This window comes from Trichoderma aggressivum (genome assembly GCF_033847375.1).
Source record: "Trichoderma aggressivum f. europaeum strain CBS 100526 chromosome Unknown scaffold_012, whole genome shotgun sequence".
Classification (NCBI taxonomy): domain Eukaryota; kingdom Fungi; phylum Ascomycota; class Sordariomycetes; order Hypocreales; family Hypocreaceae; genus Trichoderma; species Trichoderma aggressivum.
Window position 1 is genome coordinate 410668 of NW_026946378.1, and position 22733 is coordinate 433400.

Consider the following 22733-nt stretch of genomic DNA (forward strand, 5'->3'; position numbering starts at 1 on the left):
TGAGGCTCTGGTTGAGTACTCCTTGGTATGCAGCATCGCCGACTTGCCTGGTTCGGGCTTGGCGTGGAGAGGGAGAAGGGCCGAGATATGTGTGGCCGGATATGTGGAAGAGAAAAAAAAAAAAGAGAACAATGAGGTAAAAAGGGACCAAAATACGAGGTTCAGCAAGAAAGAAAAGAAAAGAAAACACTTTCGTAAAAGCGAGTTGAGGCTGAGAACCGACGTACAGGGTAAATCGCCACGGCTGTCGAGGTTCGATATGCAAAGAGAGCTGAATATCGCACATGTAGCGGGGCTTGACCAGGTATCTCTCGGGGCTGTGTGCCTGGATTGTGAGTTAAACCCGTTGGGTTTGGCATAGGTGCCGCCGCAAGTGATGTAACAAGGTGGTAACGGCCAATGAATTTGCTGCCCTTTTGCCTTTCTTCTGGTCTATCGGCTTGGTGGTGATCCACGCGCGAGGCTAGGCATATGACATGTCGATTTCTTCCAGAGCGAGCTACCCACCAGCCAGGCTTCTATCACTGAGATAACACGACAGGATTTACAGAGATGCATGTTATAGCTCATCTCACTCTTTTTGCCAGATTGGCAATATGATGCGTTAGCCTTCTCTTGGGCAAATGTGAACTTGGTCTTGGCTGTCACACCGATGCTGCATGAACTAAGACATCCCCAACATCAGGACGCGCGACAGCTGTCGATTTTTTTTTTTAAAAAAAAGAAAAAAAAAGAAAAAAAACGGCAGGTTGGTCATCGGCAATGCTGTGCTACCCATCAGCCATGGCCCAACAGCATCCCAAGTCTCTGGGATTTCGGGTGTAGATGTATCGGCTGCGTGGCGCAACCTGAAGTGTTACACCCCATGCAGTGTTCCTTGCCGCCGACACAAGCAGAGAGTGAAGCCTCAGCCAAGTAATGTCATTGTGGGTATTCCAAATATATCGTTCATATGGTCGTCTATGACATACCAGTGGGGCCTTTGCTTGGTGTCTTGGAGCAGGTTGCGCGGCTGACATGCGGCAGCAGCTTGCTGGTGAACATGCGGCATCCGGTGTGCTATGCTGGAACGGCAATCTCTCCATGAGACTTCTCCGGATCATGCTGTGTGATACTCGCAGGAGGCACAACAGCTACTACCACTTGGTACTAGGCATCATCTTATCAGGAGTACGCGGAATCCGAATTGGATCAGCACCTACTGTGCCTGGTTCGCGGGTGGCGGCCCTACTTTCTCGATTGGACTAGAAGTACTCCGGATGGAGGATCGAGGAGCCACTTGGTGCTTAAACCGACGCGGGATACTTGTAATTGTATAGCGGGCTGCCTCTAATTAAGCATGCATTAGTTATTCATGAGGCACCAGTTCTTTACCAATGTCGTACCACGCATGAGCAATGATGCTCAGAGTTGATGGTGCCTTCCTTTAGCGACTCTTGGGCCGCGTAGTTGGCTCACTCAGGACGAGCCATCGATTGACACGCGGCCTCCAAGTTGTCTGGTATATTGCTACTGCATGAGCTAGGCCTGCTGGAGTTAGAGCATACAAGCGGCGGATGCTCTGTTGCAGGCCATTTCAAGCCAAGCCAGTAGCTTTAGACGGCGAAGTGGTGGGAATGAGTGCCGTTCTGGCGAGATCGAGCCAAGCAGGACGTAAGTGCTCCGGAGAGATTATGGCCCTTGCTCAGCGTCGAGCTACGGCAAAGATCCATGTCCCTGTAAGCGATGAAAGATCATATCCCCCCCTTTGGCTGCCATAGGAGGTAACGAAACGGTACCCACAGAGGAGGATGTGGTATTAAGCTCGCCGTCGTCAGCTGGCATGAGTGTTAGTTGTGGCCGGCGTGGCGAGTTGCGGCCAGCGTGAGTAGGGATTTCCTACATTGGTAGGGTAGCATGTAGGTAGAGATTCTACTGCATCAGAACTAGGCAGCAGAGATCAAACACGCAGAAATATGACACGTCAAAGGATCAGAGCACTTGAGTCGACATTTGGCGTGGTGCTCGCATGGCAGTCGAAGCAAGCGAGCGCGTGGCATGACTGGGCTTCGTCCGCCGCACTCCATGCTCCGAGGAGGCCAGTTCCTGCATACGAGTACAGCTGCGTATCTCCGTGGAGTAGCTCGAATAAGCAACTGATTAGACATTGTTTTATCAAGAGATGGAGCTGGGGATACTCGTAAACAGCGCTTGTAGTCCACCAAGGGAATGGTGTCGCCGCCCTGCTTATTCCCTTGGATACAGTATTAGCACATGTACTCACTGAACGACGCGCATTGGTTTGGCCGGTAGATTAGATGTCAAACATGGAATATTACGTTACTCAGGCCGTAGGCCAGGGATAAGCGGCGCAAGACAATAGCCGCCCTCCCTTGGAGAGTCTGGACGGGGCCGGTAGCCGATCCTGCTTTTGGCCCTGCGAGGTTGCGAGAAAACTCATCTGCATTAGCCTGTGACGACGGGTCTTGGCCCATCTCGTGTAACGCGAAATGTACAAGTAGGGCGGCCATGGTCTGGCAGAAGTGAGCACAACTGCAGCGAGCCATCTCCGCATGTAACGGTAGTGTAACCTTGTATCGGGGGCTGCTGACACCGAGTAATGCAGCCCCGATAGCTGCATAACGCCTGCCCAGTATTGCATACCTACCTAGGTAGGCTTCTCCGCTCACCGATTGCATTGCTTGCCAGTGACATCACATCACGTACTCGAACCAAGTGCAAATCGCGAATCACATTGACGCCTCGTGCCGAGATACGAGTCACAGAATTGCCATGTCACGCTGTACATTATCAGCCCGACGAAGCCCTAGCCGAACCCTGCCCCTGACTTGTACAAGCACGGCGCGGCTCCCTCGGCCCTAAGAACGACGGACGGGTTCGTCATGAGCTAATCGCAGGGACCCGTGAACTCTATCTCTAGTGGGCGTCCGGCCCTCTTGGTGGATGGAGAATGGAGAATGGAGTCGAGCCATCACGGTGCACTGGAGGAGGCGAGCGCCGGGCGAGAAGCTGGGGCCACCTCGTACCTGACTGGCGACGGCTTCAAGAGTGGGCTCTGGCCTCGAGTTTGGCCTGTGACTTGCCCTGATGAAGAGGGCTGGATGTGTCAGACCTGCGTGAACAAGCGCCAAACTCAACTCCAGTTGCGATCCTTGCTCTCTTCCCTGATCTGATTCCGCTGCACGCTCTCCAGCCGTTCGCCCGCTACGATGAGAGACAAGTGTGGCCTCGATATGGCGTGGCCGTTTGAACTGCCGTCCAGGTCGACATGGGGTTCTTTGTCTGTAATCTGCAGCCTGTTCCCCCGGCCTATCCAGTATTGTGCGGAGAGAGAATATGACAGCAGCTGCCGCCGTCCAAGTCTTCTCACGCGGCCCAAGCTAGTGGCAAAGGGACATGTCCGGGAAGAGAAGCACACAAAATCCTGTTTTCCATGCCGGCAGTTTCTCCGTGGCTGGCCTCAGAAAGATGGCTACTGTACCTATACAGTACCCTTCACACACGCTATCTGAATCTTGGACGCCTTCACAGAACAAGACTTTGACTTGAACTCTATTAGCTGTCAAGCCCAATTGGACATATTCGCCTTGACCATTGGTGGTACAAGCTGTCTCACATATGTACGAACGGTGTTTGTGCAGAGGAAATTGTGGTGGTTTATCGTGTCCACATTCCAACATGTCTCTCCGTTCCACTTTGAGGCTCAGGCCATTGCCGATTAGAGTGGAGTGAGTTGTGCAGAGGGTTCATCTGGAGTTTGACACAAGCATGGTACTGGTACAGCATCAAATTTCTTCCCCATGACTCCGGCGGAGATAAACTTCCTCCCGCCATGTGGGCTTTACACAGACAGCGCCAGGACTGTGCGAGGGGGACTTGCCGGCCGATGGGCTACTGTGCCGGACAGAAGCTTGTATTCATCCTTTGCTAGTACTACTATCCATGACCATGATTTTCCAAGTTGATTCATCTAGCGGTATACGAGTACAGCACGCGGCACACGGCAAGCATATCCATACTCACATATGCAAGCTTGAAATGATGGCGAGAGATGAGATCCGTCCGCTATGCCGGCCAGCCTGCCATTGGTAGATCATCATGCAGAGACCCCAGCAGCCAACCGGGCACATCCGATCTTCTTAGCGACAAGGGGGCCCCTGCTAGGTTGTGACCCTCTACTACTCATTGCGGAAGGGGTGCGTGCAACTACTACTACGAGTACGAGTATGCACTATTACTGCTAGCAACAGAGCTGTTCGCCGCCGGCTGGGTTAGTGACATCGCTTGACAAAATGACGGGACACCGACTTGGGGGTATCTTTTGCTTTTTGCGCACGCTGGGGTTGATTCTTGGGCTGACGGACGTCCTGAGCTTTCAGCTAGGTGGCCTGTGGCTTGTACAGGCAGGTTGGCCTCTCTTTCGGCCGTGTTGTTTTCTCCCCTGGTCTTCAGGCCGCATGCAAGTGCATGAAAGGCGGGCTGTTAATCTCATCTCCCCGTGTTATTGAATCGCAGGTTCCATGTACGGGTACCTATACCAGCTTGGCGCATGTATGGGCCTCATGTGCATTTCGTTCATCTTTGTTCTCGTTCTCTTATTGTTGCCACTGCGTCTTTGGCAGCCTGGCTCAATATCCAGCCTCCAAGCCCGTACGTCTCTCCCAACACCAGAAATGCTTGGACAGGGCGCCCGTGCCAAGCGGTAAGGCCCCTCTCCCCACAAACAAGGCCACGATGGTCTGGGAGATTACGCTACGCGGCAGTCTACTGCATGGCAGTATAAGTGGCCACCGCACATCTATGGAGTCCGAGTACTACTAGCAATTCTATCTGTCGTTTTCTCTTTCTGGGCATACTACTACAGTATAGTAGTACCAAGTAGCCCAGGGCAGCAAATTGGACCCCTTCCCCCCTGTATCCCTTCACGCCCCCCGGCCATGAGCGGATAAGAGTCGAGATGGCCAAAACATTACAACTACTCGTACTACAAAGTACAATCGGTGATAAAAGTCCGTGATTCGCCCTCGCCTGACTCGGTCCTGAACCACGCCCCCCCTAGATCTCGATAAGTTCGATCTATCGAGCTATCCTTGACTTTTGCCAATACCCATACCGCATCCACAATTTCTTTTTGTGTGTCTCGGTCTCTTTCTGCCACTTACTGCCAAAAAGCCTCTTTTCCCGGGGATTGATCTGCAGGTAGACTTGTCTTAGGCCCGCTAAGAGCATCCCCATCTCTCATTCCAGGACGATACTATATCTTCAGTCGTCCGCCCTCGAGGAATAACACTGCATTCCCAATCAGAATTCCCAATCATTTCCCAAGTTCTTGCACGCTCGATCTCTTCTCGCCAGTCGTGGTCGTTCTGCGTTTTCTTGGAGTACTCTCTCCATCTTGAAGGGATTCCAAACTTACACTCCTTCAATATCCAAAACGTCCTCAGTTAATTTATCATCATATCAAGATTGAGCTGGTTGTTTTTCGTTTACTCTTTTTATTCTGCTCCCCTCTGCCTTTCCTTCTCCCGGCTCTCTCTTTGTGTGCCTCTCCCTCCCTCTCTCTCTCTCGCTCTTCACCACCACCAGAATCACCCAAAATGCAACTCGCCGAGCCAGAGACTTACCACCACCCCCGATTCGAGATGGACGATTACAATCTGACCGTCTCGTGTCCTGGGGCCAGCTTTTCTTCGGCTTCTTCTAACTCATCTTCTCCGTATGAGGTCTTCACACCCACTTCTCGTCGTTCCACGCCTAACGATCTCAGACTGGACTTTGACGGCTACCAGTCATACAGCAGCCAAGGGGACCTCACACCGCCTACCATCATGCATAAGTACATGTTTGGTCCCGTGAAAGCGGAGCATGACCGTATGTCTTTCTCTTCCACTGACGGAACTCTTCCCCCTTCGACACCTCTGAGAAAGATGAGCGACATCATGCCCTACGACCACATCCTCGACATGAACAACATGACCTCACACTCTATCGGTTCCATCACCCCTTCCGGGCCAGTGGTCTACACTGAAGCGCCTCTGCAGCCCGCTCCCTACATCATGACACCTACACACAGCATCTCTCCCTCGGAAATGGCAGACAGTGTCCCTTCGTGGCCGTGCAACAACGACAGCCCAATCTCTTTCTTTAGGCAAAAGGTGCAGTCACCGCATGATGATGTTCAGCCCATGGACCTTCATCGATACTCCCAATCCCCCATGGGGCGATATTATCTTCATGGACAGCCAGTGTCTCCCAACAGGGTGCCATCGCGGACACCTGTGCACGCCCTGGTTCGTACCCGCATGAAGACGGCAGCCCTTGAGCGCCAGATGGGCGTTCCAAGAAAGGTGCCCGAGAAGCAGGCTCATGACAACTCATATGATGTTGTACGCAAGGCCATGTGCAAGTGTGATTATCCCAACTGCCAAAAGGCGTTTAGAAGGAACGAGCACCTCAAGCGTCACAAGCAAACGTGAGTACCATCACCTAGCCCTCTACATTGCGAACACCAACAAATACTAATGCTTCCTCTAGATTCCATGGAGAAGGTCCCAACCGATTCTCCTGTGAGTTTTGTGGAAAGGACCAGTTCAATCGTCAAGACAACCTCAACAACCATCGCAAACTTCATGCTCGCCCAAACAGCCGCAATCGTGGGGTTGAGTTTATCCCTGCCGCGGTGCCTGTCATTGAGCAAGAGGAGCGAAGCCGCAAGAGGCGGGCACCTCCCAAGTCAAGACTCACCGCAAATGGAGCGACGGCGGGTGAGAAGCGTGGTGGCAGCTACTGAGACTGTCTGCCCGTCCTTTGCCCGCTCCAGAGCCGCTCAGACTTGAGCGATAATATCCCGAGTCCATTCCATACCTCGCTTCGTCCATTCGTCCACTTGTCAGTGGGGCAAGCCACACCCGATAGACGCCGAGGCGGCGTCGGGAATGACTTGGGTGATGACTGGCTTGCAGCACGGCATCGGGTAGCAGCAACAAAATTTCCCTTTTCTTCTTTTTCTTTTGCATACATGCAGGGGACGAAATAATCCTTGTCCGCGGAACCGAGATTACTATTGGTTCGTTCTAATCACAACATCCTGCTTGATGGCTGCTGCCCAAGTAGAAGGCCTTCTTCTTTGTCCATCTATCCATTTACACCAAATGTCGCCACACACACACACACACACACTCACACTCTGGCGGTCAGCCTCACAAAAAAAAAGGGAAAAAAGAAAAAAAAAACTAAAAGCAATATCGTTAAACACAAGCATCTACCGGAAGAAACATTCCATTAATTTCCTTATTCTAATTTGGAACCAAAGGTGGGAGTGGAGGATATGGGGGGAAAGGGGGGAAGGACACCGGCGCCTCGTTCTGTGGATCTTTACAAATTCTTGATATCCAAGGTGGGAGTGGATGGGACTGGATAACATACATACATGGTTATGCTTGATTTATTTCCTTTTTCACGTTGGTTTTTTTATTTCCATATCTTTTTTCTTTCTTTCTCTGTTGCCTTGTTGATGGCGGCCCGAGGTATCCCTGCGGCAGTTGCCGCTGGCCCCCAACTATTTCATCATCATTACTTTTTTTTTTGGAACCTGTTCAGCTGGGCCGCATGGCTTGGCGACCGGGGTTTTCTTTTTCAGCTTTTATTGTGGTTGGGAGAAATGTGTTTGACGTTTTTACTGATGCCAAAAGATATACGAGACGGTATGGCCCCTACACGGACTGTCAAGATGTCCTAAAAGACAACCCCCAAAATCATGTGTGTATATTAGTATACACACTTGACAATGTATAATATAGTTTAATTGTGATGAAGACTCTTTTTCTTTTTTTGGCTCTACAACTGTCCCTCTCTCCCTGTGTCTCTCTTGTTCACCGCTTCAGGCATTTCTCGTCAGTGTTGGCAGTCACGTATATTAACTGCTGCATGCAAGTCTACAGATACCAGTCGTGATTGGCTAAGCTGCTCCTGATCTGAGGCTGCCTGGAGTAGTGTCGAACCCAATGATCCACCTCCAGCATCTTCGGTAACTTTGGCTGCCGAGACGGTGCGAGCAGGGTTTAGTAGAAAGGTGGGTGGGAGGGAGGCGTGTGGCGGCAAAAACACCATTCCCCAGCCTCATGGAAAAAGGAATAGCCGCCTGAATCACTGAGAGAGAGAGAGAGAGAGAGAGCTCTCTTCGAAGGGGGGGAGGGGGGGGCGTGAAAGAGAAGAAAAAAAAAACAAGAGGAGAAGAGACACTCGACGCGGGCTGATAGGAGGGCTTCGGGTGAACACGAATCCACGGCTCTCGGCGTTTGTGGGTGTGCGGTCGGTTTGTGTCTGGAACTTACAGGAACTCTGCAGAATCAAGGCCATCAATGTTTCTGGGAAATGCTAACGGGGTCCCTCTTGGAATGGACGATGAGGGATCTGGACTCCCGCTTTACAAACGCTACGCACTAATCTTGACCGTCCGAGTCCGAACAAGCACTTTCACGGAGGATGGCAGACCAAACAACCAAAAAAAAAAAAGAGGCTTTGAGCTAAGCGTAGATCCTGGATCCCTTGCTAGCTTCTTTCTCGAGCAGCCAGGGTTGTAGTCTAATGGATGTCAAAAAGGCCTTGTTCTTTCTCTGGCCCTGTCTAAGATCTGCCCAACTAGGTAATGCCATTCTCAAGGGAACACATAAACACAAAAAAAGAGGAGCCAGGGGGTGTGTCGGGCCCAGGGAGGCAATACAGGGGAGGGGGGGCGTGTAAAGAAGCAGGCGAATGAGAGCAGTGGCAATGTGTTGGCAAAAAAAATGAACAGCTGTGCTAATCAAGGTACACATGCATTTTGGGCGAAGAGTGTCTTGGCTTCCTTGGGGAGTGTTGAGTGAGCATGAGGGCGGCCGGTGATTCCCTTGTGCCAGAACTCTTTTTTGAAGATGGTTTAGATGAGAGGAGGGGGAGAGAATGGAGACACCAGCCCCAACACGCGTTTTCTGTTTTCAAACTCTCTCTCACTTTTCTCTTTCTTGTGGGGGAGAGACCGTTGAGTGTTGAAGTTGGGTATGTGAACGTTGGACTTTGGCCATGTCCAATGTTATCCCCATCTGATATGAAACGAGAGCTTGGGACGTGGTAAGCATAACATGTTGGTGATGCATCTCGACCGGCTTTGTGCCAAGCTTCACCCACCCATGTCTCCACGCATCGTAATCGCTCTCGCCATTAACCGAAAGTGAGAAAGAAAAAGAGATGACACCAACCCTTCGTCTTGCAGCCGGTAAGGCTACGATGACGCTTGTTTCTGCTTTGCCAGCGCTGAAACTCAAATAGCCAGGCCAATACAGGGAGGGAAATGAGGATATTGGCTGAGATACATCCACGTAAATACTCTAGACTTGCCTTAGCACGAGCATTGGACGACCAGGGGGGGCCAGAAAAATAAAACGGCGCGTGGAAAAAGAGGATCACCAGTGCAGTAATCTTGCAGAAGCAGCCCTTTTCTGGTCTCAGTCTGCCAGTGTCGATTAATAAAAGAAATGTGCAACGGTCGGGCTGTCTTATGGGCAAAACATGAAGCAGATCCCCTCCCCCCCAAAGACAAACGAGGGCTGGGGACTTCGATATCTCGCTGTTCAAGCGCACGCTATTATGCACGTCTCAAACAGTCTCAAACACAGACACAGACATGGTTTCTTCATGTCTAGAATGCTGTGCGCGTGCTAATGCATCCGTCCATGTACATGCATACGAGCACACGTCTGTATGAAATTGACGGGATGTGGCGGGAGGGATGAGTGTCTGACCATGGCAAACCTCGTCCCAAGTGTCATTGCCGCGCGCTCATCTCGTTGATCGGTATCATGGGCGGGAGGACAAGGCAGCGGGATGCTCCTCAGCCAGACTGTCGGGACGGACTGTGCGTTTTGCTGGGTTTGTTGCATGGAATACTTGCCTGTACAGGGCATTTGGCATGTTGGTCCGCAGCCGTCAGGGGAGGGGGCGCCTTGACATGGACGCAGTTCCTTAATCTCCTTTTTTTTTTCTTGGCCAGCCGCGGCCGATGACCACTTGGCTGCGGCACTCTGTCACATCTTACCATCGTCACCCATCCCGCGTCCGTCACCGTCAACGCTGATGGTGTTGCCCAGCCAAGGTTTGCTTGACCGGTCAGTTCGGAAGCGGCTTGAGGCGCCCGAGAGGTATGACCTGGCCGTCTTAGCGACGTTAGCTCTCCGATGGGAAAGCCGGGACACGTTCCGTGCCGCCAAGGGGATGGACTTTTGGTTCAACGCTTGGCCCAACTTGTGTGCATGGACACGCAAAGCTGGTGACTGAGCCCGTGGGCACGGGCTTGTCTGCCGGCGGCCCGCGTGACGCACATCGGAGGCGTCCGTACCCAAGCCGTGAACTGGGACCGTACATGGCAACAAGTTCGCTCAGTGGTAAGTACAGAGTATGAGTACACAACTGCAGTAAGTTGTAGTTGTCCATCTGCGCCGTCATTCGCCATCCTCTGGTATATTCGTCTTATGTGGCTACCGGATAGAGTCCGACCACTGTCACAGCACATAGGGGGTGATCCGAGGTACGCAGCGATAGGCCCAACCCAAGGCCGTGATAACTGACCGCAAGGCTTTGGCGGTGAGAGAGCGAAGTGAGGCTGACATGCTGTTTCAGTTGCCAGTTGGCGGTCCATGATGAAATCCCACCTGATATTGCAGTGCATCGCTCGGGACTGCCACGACACCTAGATCCCGCTTCAGCTGGCGCAACAGCCTATCAAAGTCACCGTCCAAGTAGGTATTAGCTGGTTAGCCCGACCTCCTGCATCATGTGCCCGTTTGCTGTGCATCCACGGCCGATCTCGGTATGAGACGAGGGCAGCTGTGCGGCTTGTGGCGCGGTTGAGGTTCAAAGTGCGGCATGCGAGTGTCTGGAGAGAGATGGAAGACGAATGGAGGTTTGGTCTAATGGAGGCGCCAGGACAGGGACAGGGCCAGGGCCAGGGCCAGGGGCCGCTGTGGCGCACGGTGGATAGCGATCTAGCCGCTATGGAGCACGCTATGGAGCAAGCCACAGCTGCGGTACAGGGGACAAGGTGCATGGAGGTGCGCTGACCGAGGCTGCGGGCGAGGACACTTGCATGAGACGGACGAGGTACATGCAGCAAGGCGGTTGATTGTATGATGCAGGTAGGTAGATTTGTCCAAGGTGTTTTGATGCAGGCCGACGGGCGATTGACTCGGTGGCGGTACCCGATACTTGCCGGGTGAGTCAGGTGCTACTGGGTACCTCGGGCACAGAAGCAAGGTTATAGTGACGTCGCTGATACCACGGGTATGCTTGTCAGAGGCACAGCACAGCATGGCAAAGCATGGCAAAGCATGCCATATATCGGAGCATTATCGTACTGTTACAGCACAGCACCCGTACCAACCCGCGCAAGGCCCAGCCAACGCATTGTGCTTGGTCAGCTGCTGACCGCATCCATATAGTAGGTGCCTGTATCAGCTATATTGCATTAGATGGAAGCCAGTTTAATCGTTTCAATTGTCTTCTTTTCTCACTGGAGTCGCATCTGTCGTCGCATCTGCTGGGCTGGGCTGCGGACCAATCCCGTGCCTGTATTGCTCTGTACCGTCCTGTAAAAGAGGCTTAGTCGTACCTAAGTCTCTACTAGTACTTAGTACCTGGTACTAAGGTAAAGGTGGTACCTTGCTAGTCGTGCGGAGTACCAGCTCCGTCACCAACAGGAGGGGCGATACTTTCCGGGCCCGTCCAGCTACTTGGCACGACGCCAGAGCTCCACCGCTCCTGCTGCAGCTAGAAGCCCATGAGATGAGATGCATTGATTTGATGGCAAGTGCGCCCTAGCCGTAGCGCTTTCCGACCCCACATGCCTTGGTGAGTGATGATGCGTCCATGCTCCGATGCCAAGATGGTACTCGCGACTTGTGAACTTGCTCCTTTTGCCTTACTCCGCCAAAATCTATCTGCCTTTTCGCGGCCGCTCTTTCTTTCTTTGCTGTTCCTCAAAGTGAGTATACCTACTAAGGTACCTAGGAAGTTAGTACTAAGGTTAGAGGTAGGTAGTACTACCTACTAAGGTAGGCACTGTAATTTGGCAACTTCCGGTTCTAGATGCCAAGCATAGCAAGTATCTTCCCCGCGTCTTCTTGCCCTGCGGATACCTGTCTGCCAAGCCACCACAGCCACCCCAACCCCAACTCGAGTCCCGTGCTCGGCTCAATCAAACCTCCATCCAGCATCCGCCTTGATCCTCTTCCTTGCGCCAATATTCTCGCTTCCAACTGCTAGTCTCACCCCGTTCAATACCACTCAATACTGCGGAGTACCGGGCATCAGCTTTTCATCGTATCTGCGTCTCGGAATCTGCCTCTCTACCGCTGTACCTTGTGGATATCCATCGTGAACAAGATACTTGCAACTACAACTCACTCCGTCCATCGACTCTCCAGCTGCTCTCCGAAATATGCAGCATGGAGTATTTGCCAACATATCAGCAAGCCATCACTAGGCCCGACTGGCTGCAGTTAGCCGCCCCATACATATCATTCACGGATTATCCATCTCTTTGTCGAGTCAGCCACCGTTTCTGGTCCTTCTTCGCGCCTCGGCTCTGGACAGACCCTTGCGCGGCGTCTAAGCATTTGGGATGGAGCAGGGACGGTGGTGAGTCTCCCCTAACGGCATCAGCATCTGGGCGGCTCTCATCCGTATTTCGGCAGATACCAGACAATGGTGGGCCAAGTTCATGTACCAGAAGCTACGCCAGCTGACGCCCAGAACACGGCTCTTGATTCGCATGCTGGATGTAAGAGGCGCCGCTGGGCCGCGCGAGTTCGCCCTGTACCCAGAGCTTACTAGAGACGACTTTGCGCTAGCTCTCGAACTGCTTCCAAACGTCACGACCCTCATCTTAGATGACCAACAAGACCTGGACGTCCGCTTCCTTGGCCGGAAGTCCCAGGAGTCCTTGCCGTTGGGCCGTGCATTACGGGTGCTGAGTCTTAACAATGTTATCCATGGAGTCCTCGCAATTCTCAAAACGCCTGAAATCCTGCCAGAGTTGGTGTACTTGGAGGTGTCTGGCGTTGCATGGCCCCGTTCGGATGAGAAATTTCTGCTATGCCTTCCCCGCCTACGCATTCTCAAGGTTCGCCGTTGTGGAATCCGTAGCGATAGGCCATTTGATTTCAACGTTTTCGACCGTCGCTTGTGGAGTCTTGACCTGAGTGGAAACGAACTATCCGACCAATCTGTGGATCCCTTATTTACCCTTCTCGGCGTTGAGCGTAAACTGCAGGCACCGCCCACATCAAGCGAGGCCGAGGCCGTGTTTTGGGAGGCAGAAACCGAGCATATACCCTTCTACTATCTTGCGGAAACACATGGCAGCAGCGACGTTTTTCTTCCTGGTGCCAGATATGTGGTCGATCCTCCCGCATTTACAAGGCATGACCAAGATGACGTGTATGGCTCCCGCTCCGACGGCTCTGTACCAATACGCCCAGACACGCTCGACGGTGTTTTACGTCTCCTGTCTCGGATTGATGACTTGGCCGCCGTGGAACACTTGCCTGGCTCCATCGGCCTCACGCATCTGCACCTGTCGGGCAACCAATTTTCGGCGGCGGGAATTGAACGGCTGCTGCGCCACTCCAATGGGCAGATAGAACATTTTGATTGCGACTCAATGAGCTTATATCCACCTAGCGGCCATTATCGTATCGATGAAATATTGCATGGTAAAGATTCACAACCCACTTATACTGGTAAGCTTCTCATCTCTGAGTCGGTCAAAATGTACGGATTTTCGGGTCTGTCACAGACAATTCGCGCTCCCTGGTGCTCCAATCTTCGATCACTCAGGATACACCACTCGCTTGTCACAAACATACCTACGGTCAGGATTCCTAATTTGGATAATATTGAACAAATCTACTTTGCTGAAAAGCACATCCTTCCCGGCCTTGACTGGGCATACTCGATAGCCTTTCTCCCGGACATGAATCCCCGGCTGCAATCTTTGACGTTGACTCACCTTCCCCGCCAATCCTTTGGCCCTCTCGTACACAAACTGACCTTCTTCCTTCGGCTCTTGGGCTTGCAGGAGCAGATGTTATCCATCATGAACAAGGCGGAAGCATCAAGGCCAGAACCAAGGCTAGAATGGCCTTTGCGGTATGTGAGCGGCCTTAGGTATCTGGCGCTGGAAATGGAGTCAATGGGAAAGGAATCAGTGCAAATGAGCTCGCCTCTCGAATTGGATGCCGAGGAGCTCATGGCTAGTGGTGAGACGCCGTTCAGCTTCTTTAGTGAATCGGCGGAGCAGCCGCTGCCGCCAAAGGAGCCGCCCTCGCGCCGCATCGACATCTGGACCTATATTCTCCCCAAGGCTCCCTTCAGGAATAACAAAGTACATCAAGTTGAAGAAATTGGGCATGAGGTAGCGGCTGGATATGGCCCGACAAAGTGGTCCCATGGCTGGCCGCCGAGAGACCTCGGTAAGGAAAAATGGGTTCGATATAGAGAATCCACGACAAGCCCTATCGTAGCAGTTTGGGCCGGCAATACCTGGTCACCAAGCCCTGTTGTCCAAAAGTACCGCTGCTTGGTACTCGAGTATGGAGTGTACGAGGGGCTTGGGCCCGTTACTTTGAATCACATGAGGGCTGGCGCTCCGCCAGATGTCTTCATCTTCCAACAAACCTGGCTCTATGCCGCGTTACCTCAATGGCTGGAGCGGCCGCCGACTATCCCAACACCCGTATATGAAGATGTAGCCGCTGAGTTACGGCGACGCCATGTCCCGACATATGAGGACTTTGAGCGAATACGAAAACAGTCACCTCACCGTCCATGCTTTTATTGGGGCGGCACATTTAAGATTATTGACACAAGACCCGGCGAGTAGACGCGGAGCGGCATGATACAGCTTGTAACGAGGCGTGATGTGGGCGAGCAGTAGATGCATTGAGGGCCACCACTGCGAGGGCGTTTCTGTAACGATGTGTAGAGATTTTACGTATCCATCAATAATTCTATGCAGTCAATCAACATCAACGTCTTGTCATCGTTACAGTATCGAGGCGCGTATGCAGCAAAGGCCGAGACATGCATCTTTATGACGGGGTTGTTGTCTGCACGTCGGGTACAAAGCCCTCTCACACTCATATCTGCATTATCATACACCGCCACTCACAAAGAGCCCAACATCCAACCCAACTGTCGTATAGATAAAAGGTGAAGCATCCGGAGAAAAGAAGCCGGTGTCTAGGCGATCCATCCAACTACTAGCCCAGTACTTTACCACAGAGTACGGTGAACAAACAACGGGCTTTGGAATGTACATGATTGGTTGGGGACAACAGATGTAGCTTTTGTTTTTCTTGTTTAGCTCATTGGGCGGCAAAAAAAAAAAGAAAAGCATGCACGATGGCTGGTTCTCATGCATGCTCTTGGGATCGCGCAAATGCGATTGGTGCATTTTTGTTATTTTGGGTGGCGATTGGGTGAGAGAGGGGGGGAGGTGTTGAGTGAATCTTTGCGGCTGAAACAAAACAGCGTTTTCTCCGAGGATGGGGCGGTATGGAATGGAGGTTGCGACCGATTTGAGGGGGTTTGGGAGGAGGAATAATGGCTGTTTTTTCTTCTTCTTCTTTTCTTTTTGATTCGGTGCTTTTGTCTCTTCTAATTTTGATAGGTTGCGGATGGGAATCGGATGTGGCGTTGGAACGAACAAGGGGAGATGGATGAATAGAGAGTATCATTGGTGCTGTCCTATTCTCGCTTGATCTGTTCCGTGTCTATTTGGCCGAGTGAGCATGTGATGGTTTTCAATAAAAGGGAGGGAAAAGGAAACTCCGAGTCGATAGCTCAGTTATACCCTGTAACGCGGAATTATACTATACGCTTTTCTTTTCTTTTCTTTTTCTTTTCATTGACCATTTTGTTTTCATTTTTCAGCCCGGCTCGCCTAATCAGCAGGGCATGAAATTGTGTCTTGTGCCGGTATTCGGAATCCAGCCCGAGAATGACACGTCTGATTTATGCTAGTGCTTGTGCGGCTGATGGTGTCAAATATACCGGCAGCTCTTGAGGCGGTGATTGGGGAGGGCCAAGATTGTTTTGCTGCTAGCAATGATTGTCTCTTGTTACAAATTCCTTTGGGCACTAAGCCAGGAATAATTGAATGCATGAAGCAGGGTGCTGCGGCCCAATCAGCACTGGGTGTTGTGTTTAACCCGCTTGCGGAAAACCGATAATCTCTTTTCTTTTCGGGGTAGTTCTTTTTTTTGCTTTTCGTCTATTAGAGCCATGTCTGGACGTGGAATTGCGTCCTGGGGGTTTCTATTACTTACATGAATGAGAGAATGGGCGTGGTTTAGTCTGGGAATGTAGGCGGCCAAGACAAGGCGAGCGTTGGGGTCTAGTTTAAATTACGACGATGGAATGGTTTGATTCGTTTTTTTCTTTTTAGGGTGAAAAGGAAAAGGATCGGATTAGTTCATCGAACTGAGGGGGTGGCTGTTAGATGTTGATGCGGGGAGTTCGATTCAGCTTGCTTAAAGGGGAAAGGAAATAACACGGTGAGCGTGGGTTGGATTAGCTGCAGCATAAGAGAGAGCCGGTGCTGTGCTGTTCGTTCTACGGTATGTGGGAGGGAGAGGGGCCGGACAGAATTCACTTCCGATTGATCTTGTCATGTCTGTGCGTAGGAACTATCGTGAACAAGGGAGCGGTGAGGGATTGAGGAGGTAAAGAGGGATGGATTGGGGCTAGTTGCGTGCTGGCATATGAATGTGAATATTGTAGGGTAATGTCATGTGTGAATAGCGGCTGCTCTTTATTGTGAATTTCAAAGTCTTCGTCAGAGCCTAGTCTTGACTTGCACATTAAGCATCTTCCATGGAGTGGAAGATTGAAGGATGAAAGCTGAGAGGGTGGGATAGTATTGCAGCCACGACCAAAGATGTGTTTCTAAGGGAACATGATGAATGCTAAATGGCATAAATGATCTAGCTAACAACACTAGTGACGGGAAACAGTGAATGAAGGAAGGAATCTTGATTGGCTGGGTAATTGCTGTTGCAGCATTAAATTGGGGAGACATTATACACGGCTTGTGTAATTTATGCATGGTAAAAATGAAACCAATACCAACAGAGTGCTATAGGAATATGGAATCGTATCATCCATCATAATAGTCAGCCTGACGAGCGTGGGAAATGTACATATATGCTCTGTAGGCGTCCAGAACGTATGAGTTTGGCTGCAGTTGAACGTACTGACATTGGGTGTCTCTAATATTGTTAATGGAGTAAAAGGTATAGCAAGATGTATCCATATAGTAATGCTTTCAATTGCTAGAATCGTAGTATATAATGTTATGAGCGGTATGAATACCACAGGCAACATTATCTAACGATATCTTGATCCTGGCTATGCTTTCATTGGATCGTGTTTACGCCAAGATGAAGGAAAATATTTGCAACACAGGCTCATCATTTCAATCAAACATATTATAGCCTGATAATATGGAAACATTCTTTATTTTTAAGTAGACATCAACAATCTGATTCATACATTCGACAGAGTAACAAGGTTAAAGACTTTTAAGTATGAAATCGACCGAAAGCAGCTCAGTGCTCCCTAATCGACTTGCCCTTGACTACATTGCTTAAATCACCCACCGGAATCTGAATCGGAAAGTCGACTATCGCAAGCGAAATGGCTAACAGAATGTACCATCCCGCCAGACACGTTACAAAAGCCGAGGCTCCAGCTCCCTAGAAAGCATGTTAATTTACACAGCTCCATTATATATAGAGGAATTGCTTTTCTCGACAGGCTGTACTTACCACAAGCAACTTGTTTGCATAATGAGCATTACCCACGAAATCCTCCGCCATTGCCCAATAAGCTCCGGTCAACAGTCCAAAAGCAATTACCAGCGTCAAGAAGATGATGAAGAAGGCGACATTGGTACGCAGTGAACAAATGAGAAACACGAGACTAAGAAGTCCCATGAAGAGAAACCAAAAGCCTATCACACCACGGTCAGAACAACGTGCCATGATGTGCATGTGTATATAGATGGGATGGCTTACCAAGACTGGCATTGAAGCCGGTTGTCTGAAGCCCCTCGGTACCATCTTCGCCCGCCTTTGCGTACGAAGAAAACGCAGCAAACGACGGGTTCAAAACACCTCCGTAAGACAACCAAAACGTGCCAAACGATGTGAAGACGACGGCGGGGAAGCTGTTGCCCAGGATCCATTCGAGGAGGCCGCCAACGGTCATGAGGATTCCGGCTTGGAAGAAGTATACCGGGCTAGCAGATGAAGACGATAAAGTCAGCAAACATCTTCTTGTAATGTTTAGGATAAGAGGGCGATAGGGTATAGTGAGCACGTACATTGTAGCTGCGCCGCCGCCGCTTGCTCCTCGCCAGCCCATCAGACTACATGACAATGGGGTAAGAGCCATGAGAAAGCCCACAAGAGCACTATCCAAGAAACATAAGTCAACCCCTTCTAATCACACCATCCATGACAGCAATGAAGAAAGATAGAAGGGTATCAGGCATCTTACATTGGTGTTGGGTTTCCAAACGTATCTCTCAGATGGCCCTTGACTTTACTCTGCGGCGCCAGGTACAGCTTCTCGAACAACTCGGGTGTCATGCTGATGCTCGCCGCGGAACGAAATCGATTCAACGCCTCGGCCCGCTCTGACTCAGAGTCGACGTCAATTCGATTACCCTTTTCCTCTGCCATTGCCGATGATGTGTCTGCTTTCCTCGATATAATAAAGACAAAAGGCCTATTAGAAAAAAAGAGTAAAACCGTTCCACTTGCAAAAAGAGGAAACAACCTTGGTATTAAATCATCGTCTAGTATGCCAATCCCCCTCCCCAAGATAAATGCACGAGTAAGCCCCCTATCAAAAAAAAAAACCAAACACTCTCCGATCCTCGCCTCCTTTGTCCCGGAACAAGCATCAAGACGCACAAGAAAAGCCACGTCCGCATGCACGAAAACTTACGAGACCGGAAGCAAACATCCTCGTAGCTTCGAATCCTTCCCCCCAAAACTTCCGATTACCCAGCCAAACCGGCCCCCAGACAACAGCCAGCCCAGCCCAGCCCCCAAAATAGTCGGCTCTCTCCCGGCTGCCCGATATCAACAACGCATCTTCCTTACCCCAGATCTATCTTAGTCCCAACGACTCCTCTCCCCCGTATTGACACTAACTAAGCTCCCCCCCCAGAACCATCAGGTCACCTCCCGTAACCTCCACAAAATCTAACTTATCCAGTCAATCAATCTCGCACTTGCGGACATGCATCTATTCCCGCTCCCCTCCAACACAACAAGGAATCTCTCGTCATACCCCGTCATCCCCCCCCCAATCCAGTTCAATCTTTCCCTCCCGTACTCCGTAACTTTGATTCTTTTGTTTTTTTTCTTTTACCCCAGATTTTCCGGCTTTTGCCCCATCTTTGGTTTGGAATCTCTCCACATTGTCCCCCCTTTGTAGCTTTCTCCGCAAAATCCACTTGCCCACTGTTTTCCGTTCGCCCGAGAGCTTAACTGGTGCGGCCCTTGTTCTTTAATTGGACTTGCACATGCTTGGCTTGGAGCTGGGAGTTTTACAGTAGATACTCGAAGTCTTGAGTTGTGCTATAACATGATGACTATCGCAATTGTCTTTAAAACAATCAATCACCATTCCAGAGTCCTCATTGAACCTCTCCGTCTCTCTTTAACAACGTATTCCGTCAACACAGTCTAAACACCTTTTCCATCCCTGCCTTTGCTCTACCCCACAGCGACAGGCATCCCGTCCTCCCTCAAAATCTGGATCCAAGCTAAAGCGCCGCTCGTACGATGGCCATGCAAGCCAGGAAAAACGCCCACATCCTCCGTCGTCCGTCCAATGAGTCCTCGATCCGCGGATTTTCTGCTCTATTCGCCAATAGACCAAAAGCCGACTTAAACGACTCGGCCAATCGCACTCAAGAAAAGCCACGACTAGCTCTTCTCTCGTCTTTCTAGGACTCTGCTTCTCTTATTCCCGCATGTCCGTTTCCATCGGTTGCTCTATTCGCCGCTCGTGCGTCAAGTTTCGCCCAGATTTGCATGCTTTCTTTTGTCACACACCTTGCATATGCCGTAAACCTCCTGCTGCACACCAACTCGCCAAAACGCCAAAATCTCATTCTCATCAGTCAACCCGCAGACCCAAAGATTCCACAAGAGTGAGGATTCATCCCTATACGACAACACGGCGCCGCGGTCGTCGCTTAAACCACCATCTCCCCGGGTAGTCTTGCTGTAAGCTCTGGGGATCTGCAAAAATCACCGGAATCATCATCACTTTTCCAATCATGCGCCGCAATCGACTGATTCCCGGTCTCGATCGTCGCCACATCCTCCACTCGAAGAACAATATCACATGTCCCATCAAGTTCAAAAGCCGCAACATCCTGAAGGAGCAAGTCAGTCAACTGAATATAACTGTATAACGCCTCAAGAAGCACGTCAACGTTGGTGCAAGAGGAATCCACTTACATGTTCAACGCGATTACAGCCAAAGTCGCGTATATCGCCGATTGAGACACCGGAAGATCGCTGGTTGATCGGTTGACAACCCCCTTGTCGACAAGTTCATACATTGGGGGTATCCAAGCAACAATGATAAGCAGCTCCGTAAGCACTGACCAGTGATACGTCCTCATGGCTAGTCCCCTGGCAAAGTTCAATATACTTGCCCAAATGGCCATGACCAAGGCAATCTGTCGACACATCTTGTCAGCCCGTTGCAATCCCTACATAGCACCGACAAGCCAAAAAAGAAGAAGGAGCTCAAAACTCACCGTAACAGGAATCGTCACCAGCCGCTCGTGTTTGAAGTAATGCCAACATAAGGCCGAGCAACAAACCACCACCACCCACTGCATCACCCCAATCTTATAATGCAGCCATAAAACCACCTTAAACTTTTGATAGCAGGCGTTGTGATACTCTGCCCGGTTGTATCCCATCTCCGCCGTCACGGGAATCCCGCACCAGCGACACGCATAGACTTGTTCCGAGTTGGCCAGAGTGTAAAGCCGTCCGACCGTGAAGCCCGACCGTTTCGCCATGCAGTTGAAGCACTTGCTGGTCATCGGATATCGCACATGCCCGCCGTTCCCCAACACAACTTCATCCCTTCTCATCTGCCTCAGGCAGATGTAGCACGTGCTCAGCATCGTCTCAACGAGCTGAGGAAACAGGGTCGTCATCACCTGATGGTTGATGCTATCCCGAAATAGGCGACAACTCTGCCGCAGCCGCAGGATCTCGCCAAAGTCGAGATACCCCAATATTTTGAACTGTAGCTCGGGCGGGAGCTGCAAGAAGCACGAGAGTATCGTCTGCCGATGGACGAATCCATGGTTGTCGCGCGGCCTTTGTGGCGATATCGGCTCCAACGCGATCTCGACCGGGTCTTTATCCCTGGGTCCGACCGTCGAGCGGGATCGAGAGCTTCCAGAGAGTCGGTCCCTCACCTTTTGTCGCAAACTCTGTTTCTGATTGACGTCCATATTTGTCCTTGGCTCACGGCATGAGGCGGATGAAGGAAGATGCTCGCTTCATACGGCGCCTGTGGCCGGGAGAAGAATCTTAGAGGAAGACGCAATCAATGCCACCACGGAGCCTTTGTCGCTTCCAATCTTGGCTAATGATAGTTGTCGAGCTCCTCACGCCAAAGCCCAATCGCAATGTGAGACACGGTGATTCTGATTCTGCAGTGTATGTATGCCCCCCCAACGGCGTTATCAAGTATTGGCCGAAGCAAACCGTGTGAAGCAGATAGATGCCCACCAAGCACAACAAACAAACAGTGGCAACAAAATAAAATGTAAAAATAAGAAAAGAAAAACAAGTCGTTTTCCGTGTATCGAACGATGAAAAGATATTGCACAACCCGTACTTCTTTTTATTCCCACCACCGCATCGTGAAACCCCAAAAGCGAGCAAGGCAGAAGAACAAAGTCCTAGATTCAGCCTCACGCCGTCTCGCTAGTTACCGTGGTGGGCTGCCGCGGCGACCAGGCAGCGAAAACAAAACAAAACAAACGAAAAAAAGAGGCCGCCTGATAGTTGTAACGGATATTCGGGTGGCGAAGTGAGGCTTGACGGGACGGCAGAGCAGAAAATACGATATGATATGCGACGAGACAGTAGAAACAGAAATAGAAATGAAAGATGCAGAGATGCGATGCGATGTTCTGAAAACTCTCGACGAGATGCAGGACAGATGCAGGACAGATGCAGGACAGAGGCGATGACGGCATAATACAGGTACAGGGCAGCCCGCCCGTTTGGCAGCAGTCAAGCAGCAGCTGCTACCTACTAGAACTTTAGGGTGAGCAGCCAATCGCCGCTCGGAATCTTGTTTACATTCGATTCTTCACTTCAACCAGCCTCAGCTTCCGCCGAAATCCAATTTCACTCGGCAGTTGCTGTCCATCTTCAACTCGGTGGCGCAGCTTGTGGCTGGTTCACCGTTTCAATCATCAGTCTGTTTTGTCAATGTGTGCCTTGAGCCAGTCAACAGTTGTAGTTGATGTATACATGTAATCCCACTACCGCGAATACAATATCTCGACCTCCATATTGGACTGAGTGATTGGCTCTCTCAGTTGTTTCATAATAATTTACTTTACTATTCTTCACATT

General features: G+C 50.9%; 4 protein-coding genes across 4 annotated transcripts; 2 read left to right on the plus strand and 2 right to left on the minus strand.

The window, feature by feature from the left end:
- Positions 1–5597: 5597 nt before the first annotated feature.
- Triagg1_4013 (transcriptional regulator family: C2H2 zinc finger) lies at positions 5598–6790 on the plus strand (the record flags this gene model as incomplete). Its single annotated transcript, XM_062898370.1, has 2 exons — positions 5598–6472; positions 6535–6790. 2 exons carry the CDS (start codon positions 5598–5600, stop codon positions 6788–6790), a joined length of 1131 nt encoding a protein of 376 aa, XP_062757033.1.
- A 6012-nt stretch (positions 6791–12802) lies between these two features.
- Positions 12803–14914, plus strand: Triagg1_4014 (uncharacterized protein; the record flags this gene model as incomplete). The annotated part of the gene is made up of 1 exon (XM_062898371.1): positions 12803–14914. The coding sequence occupies one exon, from the start codon at positions 12803–12805 to the stop codon at positions 14912–14914; it is 2112 nt and encodes a 703-aa protein (XP_062757034.1).
- Positions 14915–17642: 2728 nt separating this feature from the next.
- Positions 17643–18779, minus strand: Triagg1_4015 (uncharacterized protein; the record flags this gene model as incomplete). Its single annotated transcript, XM_062898372.1, has 5 exons — positions 17643–17789; positions 17862–18046; positions 18111–18334; positions 18419–18463; positions 18595–18779. 5 exons carry the CDS (start codon positions 18777–18779, stop codon positions 17643–17645), a joined length of 786 nt encoding a protein of 261 aa, XP_062757035.1.
- Positions 18780–20308: 1529 nt separating this feature from the next.
- On the minus strand, positions 20309–21595 carry Triagg1_4016 (uncharacterized protein; the record flags this gene model as incomplete). Its single annotated transcript, XM_062898373.1, has 3 exons — positions 20309–20522; positions 20577–20800; positions 20948–21595. 3 exons carry the CDS (start codon positions 21593–21595, stop codon positions 20309–20311), a joined length of 1086 nt encoding a protein of 361 aa, XP_062757036.1.
- Between the last annotated feature and the right edge of the window lie 1138 nt (positions 21596–22733).